Source organism: Parasteatoda tepidariorum, chromosome 5 (assembly GCF_982258835.1).
Source record: "Parasteatoda tepidariorum strain Cologne lab strain chromosome 5, Ptep-v5.0, whole genome shotgun sequence".
Taxonomy (NCBI): domain Eukaryota; kingdom Metazoa; phylum Arthropoda; class Arachnida; order Araneae; family Theridiidae; genus Parasteatoda; species Parasteatoda tepidariorum.
In genome coordinates this window covers 13,836,028-13,855,685 of record NC_141759.1, presented here as the reverse complement: position 1 = coordinate 13,855,685, position 19,658 = coordinate 13,836,028, and the positions used below count along the sequence as shown (strand labels likewise).

Here is a 19,658-nt window from a genome sequence, read left to right as displayed (position 1 = left end):
CTGTTGATAGGAGCTCTGTTCTCGGCACCAATTTATGATATATTTGTTAGTATGCATTCAAAAGAATATGAAAAACGTTTCCAAAAAAGGAAATATAGATTTCATATAGAGAATTTCCACGATAAAAGTAATCCTTGATAAATAGCTTTGCAGTGTTGCTTTTAAAACAAACAATTTACAAGCCCTGGCTTCTTATGTGTGCCACTACTATGCAAATTTTCCACTGATTTTCGAGGTTCAAATAAAATGACACTTTTTCTAAACTGCTATTATTATAATTAATAAAATAAACCAAGTCACTTTTTTTCTTAAAATAACAACATAACGTTTTAAAAAAACATTGATTGATTGAGTGAAGAAAATGATTTTTTTTCCTTGAGTCGTCAACTCAGTGAAAATTTTTAAGTAATTAAAAAGAAAACGCTATGAACAAATTAGACACTGTTCTTTTCTTATGATTTACATAAGCGAAAACCATGCAATCTTATTAGTTATTTCTGCAGTGCATTTGTAATTATAAACAATGCCTAGGTTGCCAGATTTCCTACATTGCCAACAAAAAAAATTCAGATTTTGTTTGTAATACCGAAATTTTATTACGTTTTATAAACGTTGTTGAACAGCAGATCCAATTATTGAGTTTGCAACTATCAATGTTCAATTCTGTAGCGTTGTAATTTTGAACCCTATCCAGAAGACAAGGGCACTCATGGATTAAGTATTGGGATAAATTTGCCTTCGTGGAGGACTTTTGATCAAACTAACCCGCCTTTGCGTTACATGAAGAGGAAAACAACCCACGGTTAGTTTAGTGGTAAAGGGACTCCATCCCATGATTCCACTACCACTAAGGATATTTAACGTCTGCACTGTGGTTTGTGCGAGCCGGAAGAGAAATTCGTATCGACTAGCCATTACTGGGACTCTGGTCACTTCATTGAAAGGTTAGAGCGCTATCCCCTGAGCCACCATGGCTTGCAATACCGACATTGTCGATAACACTTACACAAGATAGAAATTCATGCTATGGAATTATCAATAGTTTTTAATATTAAGGATAATGTTCATTTTTTGATGCTGTTGCGCTGTCTCTGATTTATTACTGTAAAATAATTGCAAAACACATAAAATTTTATCGTTTTATTTACAAGTGCTTAGTATGCTCAGAAAAGGTTTTGTTTTCACTAATATTATTATTCTCTCACAAATGTATTGATAAGTATTATTAGCTGATATAGTTGATTGATATATACTTTCAAATATATTGATGACGAAATGGTTACCACTCTTTTATTTATTAGATTTTTGTAGAAATTTACTTTAGATTGTAGAAAAGGAAAACGATGGAAAAACCAGGCTTTCTTCTCTGCTCCGCAACAATGCCGTATCACCGAACTGCCCGCAGCGGAAAGGTTTTTCCCTCCGGCCGCATGCCAACATCAGATTTAGATGAGACATTTTCGATCGACAGAAGGTTCTTACCGGCCAGATCTATGAATTACGCACTTTACTCAAAATTTCTTCTAGAACAAACTACTGATATCGTGGAACTTCGTAAGCTGCGAGATTCTATCGGAGAGATTTCTACCTCAACACCAAGTAGATATTACAACGAACTCTTTAACGCAGCGGTGTCCGCAATTCAAACTGTTGAGTCGAGCCAAGAGAAGTCAACTGCCTCAACTACAATGGAGACTACTATCACTGAGACTGCGGAAATCCCTGTGACCATTCCAGAAAGTAGTGTTACAAATGAAATAGAGACTGAGCCCGTTCCGAGCTCAGTGTTCCAAATATTATCACAACTCCTTCCAGTAAAGAACTGAATATGGATATAGAAGAAGTGACTTCAGCCTCTGAACCTGAGACCCGGAATAGAAATAACAAAGAGCCACCAGCTAAAAAGAGAAAGAAGAAGAAGAAAAAGTCTGCCGCAGCTACGGAAAATGATGACTCATCCCCACCCATGACCCAGAAATGCTGCACTCCTTCGGAATCTCTTTTCATGCCGGAGCCCATCCACCACATCACTGCATCAGAAACTACGGAGGAGACTACCAACAAAGCCACAGAGCCTTCCAATCCAGTAGAAAAAGCTCAGCCAGTTAAAAATGCTAAAGTCCTCATCCGTGGCCTACCTGATGATTTTAGTACAGATGAAATTTCCCTTGAACTAGGAAAGCGGAACATCGAGATCCTGAAAATTGTCCAGTTTAGGAAGAAAGTGGGTGGAGCCTTTAGGCCCCTCCCCCTGTACCTCATCGTAATGCCGATGCTAGCCAATCTCGAGATGATCTACCATATTGAGAGCATCAAGCAGATCCCGATCAGCATAGAGAAATACCGCGGTGGCCGACGGCCGCTGCAGTGTTTTCGATGTCAGAATTTCGGTCACACTCAACGCTCCTGCTCCTCCAGCCCAAGATGTATGAAATGTGCCGAAGGGCACTATTCATTTCAGTGCAGAAAGAGCCGAGATTCCCCAGCTAAATGTTGCAACTGCATGCAAAACCACACCTCAAATTTCACTGGGTGTGAGGCGCGCCCCAGTCGAAAGAGAAAAACGACTAAGGACACACCTACTTCTACAGCACACAGACTTGTTAGCCTCATCAGTGAACTCAAAGACTTGCTGAAGGACCAAAATGTGCTGCATCTTCTCACGAATTTAATCCAGGGTAATTCCCCATCCAACTGATGTACTACTGAATCCACTCATGCCTCACCTCATCATGGACTTATTATCTGATCCTATCTTAGAACTTTGAACTGCATATATGACATCTAGTCGAAATGCCAAAACAGTATAGATGAATCGGTTAGAAGCGCTTCGCGCTTAACGCCGAGATTTCCTACATATCAATCAATCAATCAGAAAAGGAAAACGAAATTTGTTTACTACCACAAAAAAATATTAATTATAATAAATATATACTTTAATCTTCCTAGGTCTAGCGAGTTGACGTGATCATATTCCTAGATTTAAATAATGCATTCGGCAGTTAAATTTCAGCTGGTTGATGCAATGAGAACATAATGAGGGTTTATTTTTGTTCAACGGCAAAATTCAACGCATGGAACATACTCGGCATATAATCCAAATGCTAGCTGCTCTGAAATCGTATATTTGTTTAGGTTTCTTTACAATTGTAACACTCAACTGTATCAATACTTGAAACTCGAATCAAAGAATAAAGCCGAACGCAAGTTTATCGGTGTACAAAAGTACTTAATGATTCCCTTTATTTAGGGGTGTGCGGAAGGTGTTTTCTCTAGCAGCGGTTCCCAATTCTTTCAGCTGCTTTTTTTTTAAACATTAAAGCAGAAAGAATATGGAAAACAGAATTTGTTTTAAAATGTCCTATTTCTTCATTCAAAATTTTTATTCTTCAGGATTTTTGATGAAAAGATTCACGTAGAAGAAGAGTTCTTTAACCCTTTTACGGTTATGATCGAGTTCAGCTCGCAATCGAATCGTGCCTCATAATGCGCGCAAACGAGTTCCGCTCGGGAGCAAGATTTTGACCGTAATGGTTAGTAACGAGCACCACTTGCGTAATTAAATTTTTCCCCAATGCGAGCTGCCGAACTGAGCTCGTTCGCCATTATTATTCTGCATTGACTATGTTAAAAACGAAAAGTACGTAAAAACTGCTATTTATGTACTACGAATACTTTAAGAAATTTTTAAAACGCGTGAGGCGAACTATCTACCACATCCAGAGATGCCAACTTGCCCCGCTTTGTAAAATAGTATTTTCGAGTGATAGCGAATTTCTAGTTACTTTCATTTTAGTATTTCTCCTTTTAAGTAATTTTATCACCACTAAATATCAAAAACTATAAGTAACATACAAAATGCAACGTTAAAGCAACAATCTGCAGGTTACTCTATTAAAAAGTAGACGTAATTGTCCTTCTCCAACGAAATTTACTGCATAATTTGCTATCACTCTATTATAACAATTCCAGAAGACGGAGCAGTTGGCATCGCCCGAGAAGGGTGACATTTTCGGAAGAACGGAGGTGGAAAACAGATGCCACTTTCGACACTGTTTGTAATACTGCGCGAATTAATGAAACGAGAACTGCTCATTTCCCTGACCGTCAAAGGGTTAACAACTCGCATTATTCAAAGTTGCAATGTAAACAGTAAATTAGTTTACCTCCTTAATTATTTTCAAATAAAGTTCTTTTGAGTCAGTACGTCTAACAAATCCTAATTGCATGATTATCAGGTCTTGTATATTTTTTAAATTGTTGCAATGGTGTTCAAAATCATTGCAAATCATAATTATTAATCCCGAAATGAAATTAATTATTATAACTTATCTTACTTTCAGAAAAAAATCTATTGCAAGAATTAGGAGAATTGGGCAAGTTAAACCAAAAAAAAAATTAAAACTGATGACACGATAACTCTTAACAATAACCTACAACAATTTCGTCAGTAATTACGACATTGTTTGTGATTTACAAGATTTTTATTTTTATTGACACTGCACTGCATGTTTTATAATGGAGTTTTTAAAATATCATCATGGTAAATTATTTTCTAATTATCAGTATATTAAATTAAATTATATTAAAATCAAATAACTTTGCGTTGTTTGTCAATATAAACATTATTATTATTTTATTGATATTTTAAGTTCCAAACTCAGTTTCATATACATTCACTGAATAAACTATTTTTCACTGGATTTGGATTCTTAAATCTAAAATAACAGGGAGCCGTCGCAATCTGCAAAGCATGATGCCCAGACGGGAAAGCAGTCAGAAGTTGTTATTATGCCTTCATATCTCCAGAAATATTTAAAAGAGCAAAACAAATTTGCACTCTAATGTAAAACTAGTTAAGTCAAAGATACCACTTTGTAAAAAAATAATTTTTTCACTTGTTTAGTAATTTTTTTGTATGAAACCAGAGATGCCAACTAGCTCCAAACAGCAAATATATAATTTAAAGTGGTAGTTTATCAATTGTGATTCTTGGTTTAATAAATTCGATTTAGTAGATTTTTATCCACCACTATTTCTAAATAATTCGTAGGCTTACATAATTCACCGCTTTAAAGTACATATGTCATGCAATACCTTTCAAAAACAAGCAAAAATAGTGAAATGTTTGCAAAATTTACTTTTTAGCTATTTACCGTTTTTTTAAAGTATTTTTCGTGTCCGGAGCAGTTGGCATCTCTGAGAAACTGAAAAATGTCAATGTACTCACTGGATGTCAAATCATGATAAACGTTCCCTTCCCATTTAATATTTAAAAAGCACAGTCCTGTTTTATCAAGATAGTTGTCATCATCAATGCTTGCAATAATAACTCTTGTTTTACTATTACAGACCTGATGATACCTTATACATTTGCGGTTTTCTTCTTAAGGCAAACTTTTTCCAAGTCTGATTACTTCCTAATTTTAAAATACTGCTACTTTAAAAACTACCCAAGTCTAAACTTTCAAATTGATAGTCCTGCAACCAATAACAAAAATCTCCAATTGAAAGTCTTATTGTTGGCAGCTGTACACTTCACAATAATTTGTAATCTATTAGTTGGGATACGTTTCAAAAGAATACAAAATATGTCTCCAAAGTATATAAAATACATTTCATAAGAATACAAAATACGTTTAAAAATAAAACAAATAAGCTTTTCAAAAGAAAACAAAATACGTTTCAAGAGAATCGACATAATTATTCCAGTCGTAATTGTACGAAATAATGGAGGTCATCCGCAAAATTTACCTTTAATAGAGTTTTTTTAAGGTAAAATGATTTACACACCTGGCAAACTCTTATGGCAAAATTCTTAATGTGTTTAACTACTTTTTAATCTTACAATATTATCACTTTAAATATTATAAGTGTCTAAAACTTTCAAATTGGCTGTACTGCAACCACTAAAAATAAGGCCCTAATTAGAAACGTGGGGCCCGGGGCAAAAAAACTTCTCTTGGAGCTCTGCTTCACTACTTCAGCAATCAAAAACTGAACTTTATGGAGGTATTTATATGTTTCACCTCATTATATATATATATAACAAGAAATTAACTAGAACCTAAAATAGCTATAAAGTTTCCCCCCCCCCCTATCTATTTTATTGTTTTTCTTACAATTCTAAGTCCATCATGTGAAGGCAGCTTCCGAAATGCAGGTCTCTGATTGCTAATTGTGTCATCCAGCTTCGAAACATTTATATCCTTGCATTCCTTGTTGACATTAGCGCGGAATTCAGCTCAATTTTTGTAATTACGATAACTCAATCAAGCCCATCAGAAGCCCGTATTCGCATTTTGCTATATGTAAAAATACAGGTTGTTGATTAGTCAAGTTTGTCCATCGTAATTGGGAAAATTCAGCTGAATTCCGCCCAAGGAAAGCCATGGATTTACGAAATATAGATTTTTTTTGTTTATACGATTGATTAATGAAGAAGCTAACTTAAAACTGACTGCACTGATATTTTGTTTAAAAAAATTTCAATGGACAAGGAAACGTAAATTGAACTTTCTATTCGATTTGGAGGCCCCCTCTGATGTGTGGGCTCTCGGTAACAGCCCCATATGCGATTGCCTTAGTTAGGCTCTGACTAAAACGAATTTCAAAACGGAAGTGCTATTTTTAGCAACTCTGCTCATGATACATTACTTAATATGCAATTAACACGAATATGCAATTGACTAGACGAATTTCAAAACGGAAGTTCTATTTTTAGCAACTTTGCTCATGATACATTACTTAATATGCAATTAACACGTTGAATGCCGTGGGGGTCACCGGTGACCTCCACTGAGTTTGTTCGTACCATCACGGGGTCACCGGTGACCGGCGAAGCCAAGATTATTAGAAATGCATAATTCGAGGAAATTTTAAGTTTTTTTTTGTATTATTATCGTTAATAAAGTGGTTTGAAGGTGCAATATAGAACGCATAAAAATAGTTTTATTTATATACACAGAGATGCCATCCTGCTCCGTGCAGTGAATAAATATTTACAAGTGGTAGTTTAATAATTGCGATTTTTGGTTTAAAACATTCAATTTAGTACATTTTTATCCACCAGTATTTCTAAACAATTCGTAGGTTTATACGATTCACCACTTTTATTTTGATCTTATAATTAAATGGGCTGAAAACGACAGGTCTCATGAATGCTGTAATTGTAACAAAAACCATGCAGCCGACTATACTGGGTGGATAAGCAGAAACAGCCTTCGAGCAACATCAAATTCGACGCCTTAACTTGCTTACCGATTAGTGTCATTAATCCTTTGATTAATTGACAGGAATTGCTCAAAAATGAAGAAGTGCTCCCCCTTCTGCGGGGGAAACATCTCAATCCCAGTGAGTTCTATTTTTATTTTCAAGACTCTCAAGTTAAATTCACTGAACTTTTCACAGCTGACTTTTACTTAAGTTATATTAAATTACATTAAAATTTATTTTCTGATATTATAGCCAATTTATGCATATATATTTATCATCCTATGCACGTAAAATTCTTTTGAAAATTCTATTGCATTTAATGAGCAATATTTCTCTGATAAAATATATTTACTGCATTTTCCTCAAATATGTTATTTCATCGTGTATAAAGGTACGATTTACCTATACTCATCAATTATGTCTTTCATTTTTCAATAATCAATTATTGTACATATCAAATCATGTTTTATCTTTATTTTTAATTTAAGTCTACAATCAATATTTCTAATGTTATGTAAAAACGTCAATTTGTCATATTGAATTTTTTTATTGTTTTATTATTTCACAAGCAAACGACTGGATTTTTTTATGGCTACCACAATGTTTGCCAGATCAATGTATTTTAACTTACTGTATGAAATTTAATGATGAACGCTTTGCGGCCCACTTTATTTAAATAAATCAAGCAAGCTTAATCTTAAAATGCTATCAATTCAATATTGTAATAGTCTAAGACTTCCATATTTGCTGTTTCGCAACCACTGAAGAAAGCTCCAAATGAAAGTGCTGTTGTTAGCCACTCTGTCAACGCTACTAATATATAAATACTAATATATAATATTAACAAAATATATAAATTTTATATTTATTTCGAAGATAACAATGTTACCAGCAGGTGCTGGATGCTGGATATTGGGGTTACCTCGGCGTTTGGCGCGAAGCGCCACTAACCGATTCTAATTTGTCGTATTCTAGGAGGTCCTAAATATCTTTGAAGTTTTAGTATGTTGTATTGACAAATCAAGACATTGAAGAAGTCAATCTTTAGTTTTGAAATGAAAATCATCTTTGAATCGGGAGATCCCCTTGAGTAGAGTTTTATGATAAAGTGTTACGATCAGGTCTAAAAGTCGCTTTATATATATATATATATATATATATATATATATATATATATATATATATATATATATATATATATATATATATATATATATATATATATATATATATATATAAAGACGGAAAAGAGTGAAAACTGGTAGCAAATAAATTTCGTTTTCAACTTTTTTTCGGGAGTAATAAAATATCCACAGCTACCAAATTTTATTGACGGATAAAATTCATATATTGAATTACTTCTCCAAGAAAAAATTAACAACAATGATTTGTTTATAGCTAAGAATAAATTTAATCCGGCCGAAAATTATCCGTTATTGAAATAGTTCTACTAACAGTATTCCCTCTTTTCCGTCACGTTTTCAGGCCTGGTTACCAGATTTAGAATCAGATATTTTGTTAGGTAAAATGTAACACTATTTATCATAAACTCTATCACTAATTCACAGATACACGGTCGAAACTAAAGATCAATCCCTGCATGTTTAACACGTTGGGCGCCCTGTCTGCCATCGGTAACCGACGCTGGACTTTCCATTTAGGCCGCGTCAGCCACCGGTGACTGACACTGAAATTACCTTTAGGCTGCGTCTGCCACAGCTTGCTGACACTGAAATTACATTTAGGCTGCGTCAGTCACAGCTTGCTGACACTGACCTTTCACATAGGCCGCGAAAAACAGCTGGTTGACAGCGTATAACATGATATCAGAGATGCCAACTGCTCCGGACCCGCCAAAATAATTAAAAAAAAACGTAATAACTACAAAGAAAATTTTGAAAATATTTGACTACTTTTGCTTGCTTTTTGAAAGGTACATAATTATTTATCACTAAAAAGTGGTGAATTATATAAGCCTACGAAATATTTATAAATAGTGGAGGATAAAAATCTGTTGCTAATTCCCATCTGGTCTGACGGGGTCAGACCAGATCAATGAATCCGTTAACATTGAGAAAATCCGAAACCAGAATGGGAGAGGAATGAATATCGTTCCAGTCCAGCCCTAAACAGATCAAGATGTGCTCAGGTGATGCCTGGTTTTGTTGGCATTTAGGGCAAAGAGGAAAGATCTTTTGATTTGCAGAAAATGTTAGACTTTTCAGGTGTCCACTGGCCAGTCGGGATAGGCAGGTGTTGGTTTGCCTGTCACCAGGGAGAGATAGAGAGAGTCCTGGTCTTTTTGCTTTATACCAGTAGTGAATAGGTGGAAGCAGCCACTTTTGTTTATTCTGGGCCTTTTGCCTTGCAAAAAGTTCAAGGTATGTGAGCTCTGAGGTGGAGGGGACTGGATGGTCTAGTCGGATAAAAATCTACTAAATTGAATTTATTTAACCAAGAATCACAATTGATAAACTACCACTTTAAAATATATATTTGCCGTCCGGAGCAAGTTGGCATCTCTGTAAGATAGAACTATAAAATTTATACTCTTTTATGGAATTGCAGAAAATTTATTCAAAATTACTAAATTATTGTGATTTATTGTTTAACAAATTCAATTTAGTAGATTTTTATCCACCACTATTTCTAAATAATTCGTCGGCTTATATAATTCATCACTTCATTGTACTTATGTCATGCTATGCTATACAAAAATAGTCAAATATTTGCTAAATTTACTCAGAAGTTATTTACCGTTTTTTTTTAATTATTTTGGAGTGTCCGGAGCAGTTGGCATCTCTGCATACACGTTGCTCGGTGCAACGAGTGGAATCCTGTTCTGTTTTCTTTTCTTTAATATAAATAATGGGATAAAAGTATAGTAATCACTATATGACGTTAATAATTAACTATATTTAACCGATAATAACCCCTAGAGATGCATGATTCATTGCACGATATTCCTTTCGCCGATTTCCGTAAACTGACACATTTTCTAAACGACTAATCATTATTAATAACCAAAGTTTAAAACACCTTGCAATTTTGAACTCAATCCAGAAGACAAGGGAACTCCTGGATCAAGTATTGGAAGAAATTTGCCTTCGTGGAGGACTTTTGATGAAACTAAACCGCTTTTGCGTTACTCATAGAGAGGAAAACACCCCACGGTTAGTCTAGTGGTAAAGGGACTGATCCCACTACCACTGGGGATATTTAACGCCAGAACTGTGGTTTGTGCCAGCTGGATGAGAAATTTGTATCGACTAGCCGTTACTGGGATTCTGGTCACTTCATTTAAAGGTTAGCGCTCTATCCCCTGAGCCACCATGGCTTGCAATAAAGACATTGTCGATAACACTTACACAAGATAGAAATTCATGCTATGGAGTTATCAATAGTTTTTAATATTAAGGATATAATGTTCATTTTTTGATGCTTTTACGCTGTTTCTGATTTATCACTTCAGAATAATAGCAAAACACATAAAATTTTATCGTTTTACCTACAAATGCTTAGTATGATCTGAAAAGTTTTTGTTTTCACTAATATTATTATTCTCTCACAAATATATTAGTAATTATTATTGGCTGATATAGTTGATTGATATATACCTACAAATATATTGATAACAAAATGGTTACCTTTCCTTTATTTATAAGCTTTTTCTTGATTTTACTTTAGATTGAAGAGTAGGAAAAAGGAATTTGCTTATCTACCACAAAAAAATATTAATTATAATTAATATAAAATTTAATCTTCTAAGCTTTAATGAGTGATAATTTGAATTTTAAAATTAAATAATACATCTTCCCGTGAAAATTTCAGCTGGTGGATGTAATGAGTAGAGAATGAGAGTTTTTTTTTATTCTGCGGAAAAATTCAACACTTGAAACATGACTCTGCATATAAACCAAAAGCTAGCTGCTCTGAAATCGTATTTTTGTTAGGTTTCTTTACAATTGTACGAGGACACTCTCTTCAGTGAGAACGCGTTTTTAGTACAAATAAAGCATTAATTTGATTTGAGCGTGTATATTATCATAGATAAATCACAGTTTGAATGCCTTAAATCTTTTATTTTGAGTAACATATATATTGCAAATATATATGAAGCGTGAGGGATCAGTGGTTTGCTGACATTGCAAAGATATGCGGTTCAATTCTCGGCGGCGGCTTTCCACAATGACAGTTGACCACAAAGGAGTCATTGCTACGACATTGTGGACCCTCAACCTGTATGTCCTGATATTTTTGTAGCAATGCTGTTTTTTTTACCAAGATATGAAATGTGGATTTTTATAGCTTTATATAAAATGCTTAAAATTGACCTACAAAGCTAAAATGATTATTAGGATATTAGTTCTAAATGATATTTTATGTTCAACTACCAAGCGTTCAATGGAATGACAAACCAACAAACTCGGGAAGTATAATTCTTTGTGAAATAGAACCCCGAATTAGGTAATATCAAGTACTTGTATGTAAATGCAACAATAAATTTGTTTCCAATGTAATAGTAATGGTTCAGTAAAATTGAAAAGAATTAGTTTCAACGGAAAGTTCTGGTAACGAAGGAGTGCGCCCAATTTAACAAGCATAATAAGTGAAAAAGCATTTGTACACTTTAATATGCTTGAATCAGATGTACCATTTAAGTTTGTTGGTCAATTTCTTTATAAGTGTAAATATGTAAGCACATGCTTTTTTCCGATATATATGCCCTGTCTCTTTAAGCTACAACATTACCATTGAGTTAAATACTCTACAACATTCTGTTCTGTATACTAGTTTTTCGGTTTTGTTTTTACTTATGCCGTTGTAAATTTGTATATATCTATTTTTTTCGACTATCCAAATAGCTTATTTTTTCCGTTAATCAGACTTCCTGTAATCGCACTTGTGTCTTTCCCATTATTATTCAAATCATTTTTTGTGTATATCGCACATTTTACTGCTCCGTATATAAGTTATTCGACTGCATTCGCCCGTTGAATTTGGCAATTTAATCTGAGATGAATAGGCTAGTGCCACAAGTCAGGTACCTCGATCAATACGCTCACATTAAAGTAATAAAAAAGAGAAATGACATTTCTTATCTCCCACAACAAAATATTAATAATAATTATTATATTTTTAATCCTTTGGAACCTAGCAACTCAATTAAGTAATTTCAGATCAAAATAATACATCCGCCAGTGAAAAACTTCAGCTCGTAGATGTCATGAGTACATTATGAGAATTTATTCTTTGTCAGCGGGGAAATTCCACGCATAGAATTGGACTCGTCGGCATGAAATCGAATGTGGACACGTTTTTGAGACAACGCTTCTTTAATACAAATAAAGCATTACTTTGATTTGTGTGTGTAGAATATCATGGATTAATCCCAAGTTAAAATGCATTATCTCTTTTATTTTGAGTTTCAATATGTTGCGAATCATACGTCTAAAATTTCTAGAATAAAGGTAATTTTGAAATGTTCCTTTGCAGCATTTTTTTTAAATGCAAAATGTTTAACGGACTTGGCAAATTCTTAGGCAAAATGTTTTATGTTTCTGACTGATTCTTAATCTCATAATACTGTCAGTCTAAATATTACACTGCTGGACAATTGCTAAGGACGGATAACACTATCATCTATAGCAACCACAAAATGAAAGGAAGCAAAATGTGGAAAATTAGAATAAGTGCGGGATATAGTAAGAAGGGGTATGCGTATGTAAATTTTTTTCCACGTTTGTTCATCACGTGATAGCGCTGATAAGAGCTTTAAAGGTCTTGACGCGTTGTGGAGAGTTGTTGCTTCAAGTCAAATTTTTACAGGAAAGATTTAGTTGACGAACTTGAAATTTTCGGCATGTCTTCCCGATATCACTTAGATGATTTTAAGCGTGGCCGAGTTATTGGAAAGATCGAAGAAGGGCGAAAAATAAGTGACGTTGCCAGGAAGTTCGACATCGCTGACGGTGGTGTTTAACGGGTGTGAAAATCTTTTAAAACTACTGGAATGTGTAGTAGGCGGCAAGGGGAAGGTCGTGTCAGAAGTACGACGCTTGCTGAAGACAGATACATCGTCCTATCAGTAAAAAGGAACAGGCACACCACAACTCAGCAGGTGGCAAATCAGTTTCTTGCTACCACAGGAAAGCAGATCTCCCGAAAAACTGTTGCCAGACGTTTGAGGGGAGGAGGACTATACACCCGCAGACCTGTTGTGTGCGTCCCATTGACCAGACAGCACCGTACTGCACGTTTGCAATGGTGTTGTGAGCATCACAATTGGACTGAACAGGACTGGACATGCGTACTCTTTTCAAATGAGAGTAGGTTCAGTCTGTCATCAAATTGTAGACGCCAACTGATCTGGCGCGAGAGTGGTACTGGTTATGGTCCAGAAAATATTCAGGAAAGGGACCGATATCCGACATGCAGTGTCATGGTGTGGGCCGGCATCATGATCAATGACCGCACGCGCCTACATGTGGTTGCGAATGGGACTATAACGGGCCAACGATACTTTGATGAAGTTCTACTTCCTCATTTTCGTCTTTTCCGTGGTGCTGTCGGTGATAAATTTGTTTTTATGGGCGACAACGCAACATGTCATCGAACACTCGCTGTTCAGGATTGTTTAGACAGCGAGGGTATTCAGCGCCTTGTATGGCCATCACGTTCTCCAGATCTAAACCCCATTGAAAATGTTTGAGATGCTTTGGGGAGGCAACTTGCTGGTCGAAACTATCCTCCGACAAACAAGAACACCATCATCCGTGCACTGACAAAGGAATGGGATAAATTGCCTCAACAGCTGCTGGATAATATTGTGCAAAGTATGATACGACCTGTAGAATGTTGCATCACACTCCAGGGTGGACATATCCCGTACTGACACCTTTCTTCAAGTTGCCTGCTGACATTTAAATGCATTGTTCCATTATTCCGTACGCAGCATCAAATGAAAATTTTTTTTCTTTTAGATGTTTCATAGCTTTTGTACTTTCCAGAACAATGAATGTTCTTTATTCTAATGTCTGAACAGTGTGGCAACTATATTTTATCCTACTAGGTCTCATGTCTCGCTTAATGTTATGCTACATTGCAATTTGTGATCCGTCCTTAGCAATTGTCCAGCAGTGTATAATAGTCTAAGACTTCCAAATTGGCTGTTTCGCTGCAACTGAAAAAATCTCCAAATGAAAGTGCTGTTGTTAGTGCTGTTTAGTAATTTATGATCCATTTATAAGTATACCATTCAAAAGAATACAAAATACGTTTCCAAAAAATTTAATTTTTTTTTTTCCGTAAAAAAAATTTCTACAATAAAAGTAATCCTTGATATATACCTTTGCAGTGTTGTTTTTAAAACAAACAATTTGCAAGCCCTGGCTTCCTGTGAGTGCCACTATCAAGTCAAATACTACGCAAACATATAATTTTCCACTATACAAAATTTTAGCTGCTACCACTGCTAAAATTTTCCAAATGAAAGAGTTAAAGTAAGCTGCAACGTTCTTGGAAATTTTGTGATCTATTTGCTGGGAGTCACAGAAAAATAAGTTCAAAAAAATCCCCAAATTAATTATTAAATAAAGAGCTTCTACAATGAAGGAAATTTTTGAAATACGTTCCCTTTCAAAATACTACATTTTATAACTTCCAAGTAACATTGCGTCACGTAACTTCCGATACATTTTTAGAAATTTTTTGCTGTGGTAAATTAATGTTTTTTTCTAAACCAAGAGGTAATTACTTTGCACAGAGAAAAAGCGTGAATCTCCTGTACTCTAACTGTACCTACGAAAAAAAGGTCACTACCTTGAATACTTCTTTTACAATCTATAAGAATAAATTAGTAAATTTAAAGGTTATTTACTTTTGTTGTAGAATGTGTTTTGATTCTGTAATGATGCAATATGTTTGCCATACATAATTTGATCTCCATCAGAACGAATCTCGTTCACAAACTGTTTTTTGGTCCTTCACCGAATGGTAAATAAGCGTACTGAGGATACTTTTGCGGAGATGAAACCATGAATATGGAAACAAGTAAAATGGAATTCGATAATCATGTTCTAAAAGGATGAAGGATAAAAGAGTGACAATTTAAGAAGCTTACACTGATAAATAAGATTAAGATATCAGCTATTGCGTTTACCTTTCATAAAGTAGCTTGCAATGCTGATTTGAAATGGAAAATCCGTTTTGCTCTTTTGCTACAGGTTTTGAAGACATTAGGCAGACTTTAGAAATTTACGTTGTATTCCGCAAGCTTCCATCCGTAAGATTTGGAGCAAGCTTTTTTTGAAATCTTACTAACCTTGCCGTAGTGTTGACTTGGTTATTAAAAGCTACAAGCACTCTGCCCATTTCTGTTAAAAATTGTTTTTTTTTTTAAATTTCTTTAAACCTATCTTCAATTTAGCATATTGTCCGTGTTACCAATAGATCAAGGAGAACGCGAGCACAAAATGAAAATGAAGGATTCGTTATTACAAAATACTGAAATGAATCTTTTGATGTTACAACAATCGGTTGATTTAATTTTAAAAAAAATTATATGCTTCTGTTTAAAGTTTTTGTCATCGAATTATAATAGGTCCTTGAGAAACTAAATATTTTTGGTTATCTAAAATTAGATAATATATTTACTTTAATTATACACTTTAGTAATATGAAGTTTAACTTCTATAATATCCACGTAAATGTTCGCCTTGGATGTGTGATCGAAGAGAGATAATATTCCACAACAATAGAGTGATTAAATTGAGACATTTTTAAAAATCTCTTTTTCACTCACGTAAATTTGATACTTTTTTACGGACGCAACTGTATTTTACCAGAATTGAAGCCTGACCACTTCAGGAGCAATTACTTCAAATCATACGTACGGCGGCATACGGAATGAAACGTAAGAGTGTGAAATCTACTCCTTTTTAAAAAACTCTATTTTCATGGAACAGTATTCAATTTCCATGGAACTTACTTAACCCTTTCGCGCCGACTGTCACAAATACGTGACAGCAAAAAACCGTATCAATCAGGGTAAGAAGATAAAACTGGTAATCAAAGTATTTCTTTAGCAGTTTATTTGTGGGCGGAGTTATAATTTTTTGATTTATTTAATTCACCATTACTTTGTTCAAAATAAAACTATTTAGTTATACTTTGAATTAACATTGATTATATATATGATTAAACTAACAATAATTAAAATAAAAGCAAAGTAAGTCTGTCAAATTAGTAACGACTACATTTAAGTTACCGTTTTTTATTTAATTGCAACTTGATTCTGATTTTGTACGAATGCTTTTCTGAATCACCCGTCCCCAAGGGGTTAAACGAGGTGCAACAACTACACATTTTCGCCATACATACAAGGAACTTGCGAAATGTTTTCCAAAGGAATAATTTTCGCCAGAACCACCTAAAAAAGCGAAAAGAAAAGCAAGGAAAAAGAGCACTGGAAAATAGCATAGGTAAACAGCACTACTTGTACACCTACATGAATTTATTTCTTCAATAAGAATACACTGTGTGAGTTCGTTGCCAGACTCAAATTTGCAACCTACATAATTTACTGTTCCACGAATGGTAACCACAATTCCGATTATTTACATTTTCAAAGCATAGCATAGCATTCGCCATCAAGAAAATTATGATCCACGTTTCACCTCTCGGGATTAAATATTTCAGGATTTTGAAAATATTCATCATAATGCATTGCGTAAGGTGGAATAAGTATAATCGTCCCCTTTGTCACCACTATCCCTGTGTCTCCTAATTTGTAATCTGCAGTTGCTACTCTACCTGACCTAAACAAATAAATGAATAAAAAATAAATTCAATCTAAATGGAATATTTTAATATTAATCTTTCACAATTTTTGATCCTTTTGCGTTGTCTCTGATTTATCACTTCAAAATAATTTCAAAACACATAAAATTTTATTGTTTTACCTTAGTAAGTTCTGGAAATTTTTTATTTTCACTAATCTTATTATTCTCTCACAAATGTATTGATAATGGTTAGCTGATAAAGTAGATTGATATGTACTTACAAATATATTGAAAGCGAAATGGTTACAATTCTTTTATTCATTTGGTTTTTATTGGAATTTACTTCAAATTATAAAAAAGGCAAACGAAATTTGTCTATCTACCGCACCAAAATATTAATTATAATTAAGATATATTTTAATCTTTGTAATTTCAGTTACCGTTTGTAAGTTTAGAATTAGATATAAAAAATACATCCGCCAGTGAAAACTTTTGATGGCAGATGTAATGAGTACGTATTGAGAATTTAATCTTAGTCAGCGATAAAATTAAATGCATAGAACTTGACTTGTTGGTATCTAATGCAAATGCTACCTGCTCAGAAATCATATAATTGTTTTGGTTTCTTCGCAATCATAAGGTGGACACTTTTAATTGAGAACGCGTTTTTAGTACAAATAAAGCATTAATTTGCGTGTAGAATATCATAGATAAACCACAGTTAGAATGCCTTAAATCTTTTATGTTGAGTTTCATATATATATTGAAAATATATACATGAAGCCGCGAGGGATCAGTGGTTTGCTAAGATTGCGGAGATATGCGGTTCAATTCTCAGCGGAGGCTTTTTACAATGACAGTTGACCACTAAGGATACATTGTCGACCCTCAACTTCCATGTCCTGACATTTTTGCAGTAATGCTTTATACTTTTTTTTATTCAATATATGAAATCTGGCTTTTATACCTTTGTATAGAATGGCTAAAAATGACCGACAGAGTGCCAAATGATTATTATGATATTAGTTCCAAATAATATTTTATGCACTACTACCAAGCATTCAATGAAATGCCTAATGACAAACCGGCAAACGCGGGATTCCTATTGAAATGGAACCCCAAATTAAGTAAGATCAAGTACTTATATATAAATGCAACAATAAATTTGTTTCTCAATGTAATTATTATGGTCGGGTTAAATTGAAAAGGGTTAGGTTAAATGGAAAATTCTGGCAGAGAAGGAATGTGCCTAATTTTACAAGGATATTTAAGTGAAAGACAATTTGTACCCCTCACTATGTATGTATCAGATGTACCGTTAAGTTTTGTTGGATAGCTTCCTTTTAAGTTTAAACATGTATGCACATACTTTTTTCCGCTATATATGCTCTTCAAGCTACAACATTACTATTGAGTTAAATACTCCACAACATTCTGTAAAATGAGGCTCGTGCTTTCGTGAATATAACCTTATTGTAGACCTAATAATTGCCTCAAGATGCTTTATAAGTTATCGAAGAAATGTTAACTCTCGTTTCTTGAACAGGAGTATGAATATTTGAATGAAATCAGTTTGAATATGAGAGTATGAAATGCCAATTTGATTTTAAACTATAATTCAAAAGCATTTCATGCAAAAGCATTTCAGCAATGTGGCATTTCATACTTTTATACAAACGAACGAAATTATCTTTAAATTTAAAAAGCAAAACATGGTCAAATTAGCGCAAATTTAGATAAGTTAAAACTATAGTAATTTGTAGTTTGGAAAAAAAGCAAGGTGGCATTTTAGACATTTATACAAAACAATGAAATCATCTCTAAATTTAAAAACAAAAGATTGTAAAATTGGTACAAATTTAGATAAGTTAAAACTATAATAATGTATAAGTTTTTCAAAAGAAAAGCAAGGTGGCATTTTATACCTTTATACAAAACAATGAAATTATCTTTAAATTTAAACACAAAACAAGGTTAAGTTAGCACAAATTTAGAGTAGTTAAAACTATAGTAATTTGTAGTTTAGAAAAAAAGCAAGGTGGCATTTTAGACATTTATACAGAGTTTAGACAGAGTTTTGATTCTGTAATGATGCAATATATTTGCAGTACATAATTTGATTTCTATCAGAGCGAATCTCATCCCCAAACAGTTTCTTGGTCCTTCGCCAAATGGTAAATAGGCGCACTGAAAATGCTTTTGCGGAGATGAAACCATGAACATGCAAACAAGTAAAATGGAATTCGATAATCATGTTCTAAAAGGATGAGGGATGCAAGTGACATTATAAGAAGCTTACACTGATAAATAAGATTAAGATATCAGCTATGGCGTTTACCTTTTATAAAGTAGTTTGTTATGCTGATTTCAAATGGAAAAACCGTTTTGCTCTTTTGCTACAGATTTTGAAGACATTAGGCAGACTTAGGAAATTTACGTTATGTTTCGTACGCTTCCATGCGTAAGATTTGAAGAACGCTTTTTTTGAAATCTTACTAACCGTTCCGTAGTGTTGACTTGGTTTTACAAAGCTGCAAGCACTCTGCCCACTTCTGTTAAAAATTGTTCTTTTTTTAAATTTTATTAAAACCTACCTTCAATTTAACATAATGTCCGTGTCACCAATAGATCAAGAAAAACGCGAGCACAAAATGAAAATGA

General features: G+C 33.9%; 2 protein-coding genes and 1 long non-coding RNA gene across 3 annotated transcripts in view; 1 reads left to right on the top strand and 2 right to left on the bottom strand.

Moving 5' to 3' along the window:
- The window catches only part of LOC139426392 (cytochrome P450 3A19-like), a 251,399-nt gene that overhangs the window by 64,624 nt on the left and 167,117 nt on the right, over window positions 1-19,658 (top strand).
- The window catches only part of LOC147808583 (uncharacterized), a 305,187-nt gene that overhangs the window by 209,484 nt on the left and 76,045 nt on the right, over window positions 1-19,658 (bottom strand). The window lies entirely within an intron of this gene.
- Window positions 16,839-19,658, bottom strand: part of LOC147808582 (cytochrome P450 6B6-like) — a 188,368-nt gene continuing 185,548 nt past the window's right edge. Inside the window, exon 2 of one of the 2 annotated variants that reach the window (XM_087163436.1) lies at window positions 16,839-17,033. In XM_087163436.1, coding sequence (XP_087019562.1) covers window positions 16,889-17,033 — 145 coding nt within the window. In that variant the 3' untranslated portion in view covers window positions 16,839-16,888. The remainder of the gene's footprint in view (window positions 17,034-19,658) is intronic. The other variant, XM_087163435.1, reaches the window with a different exon arrangement.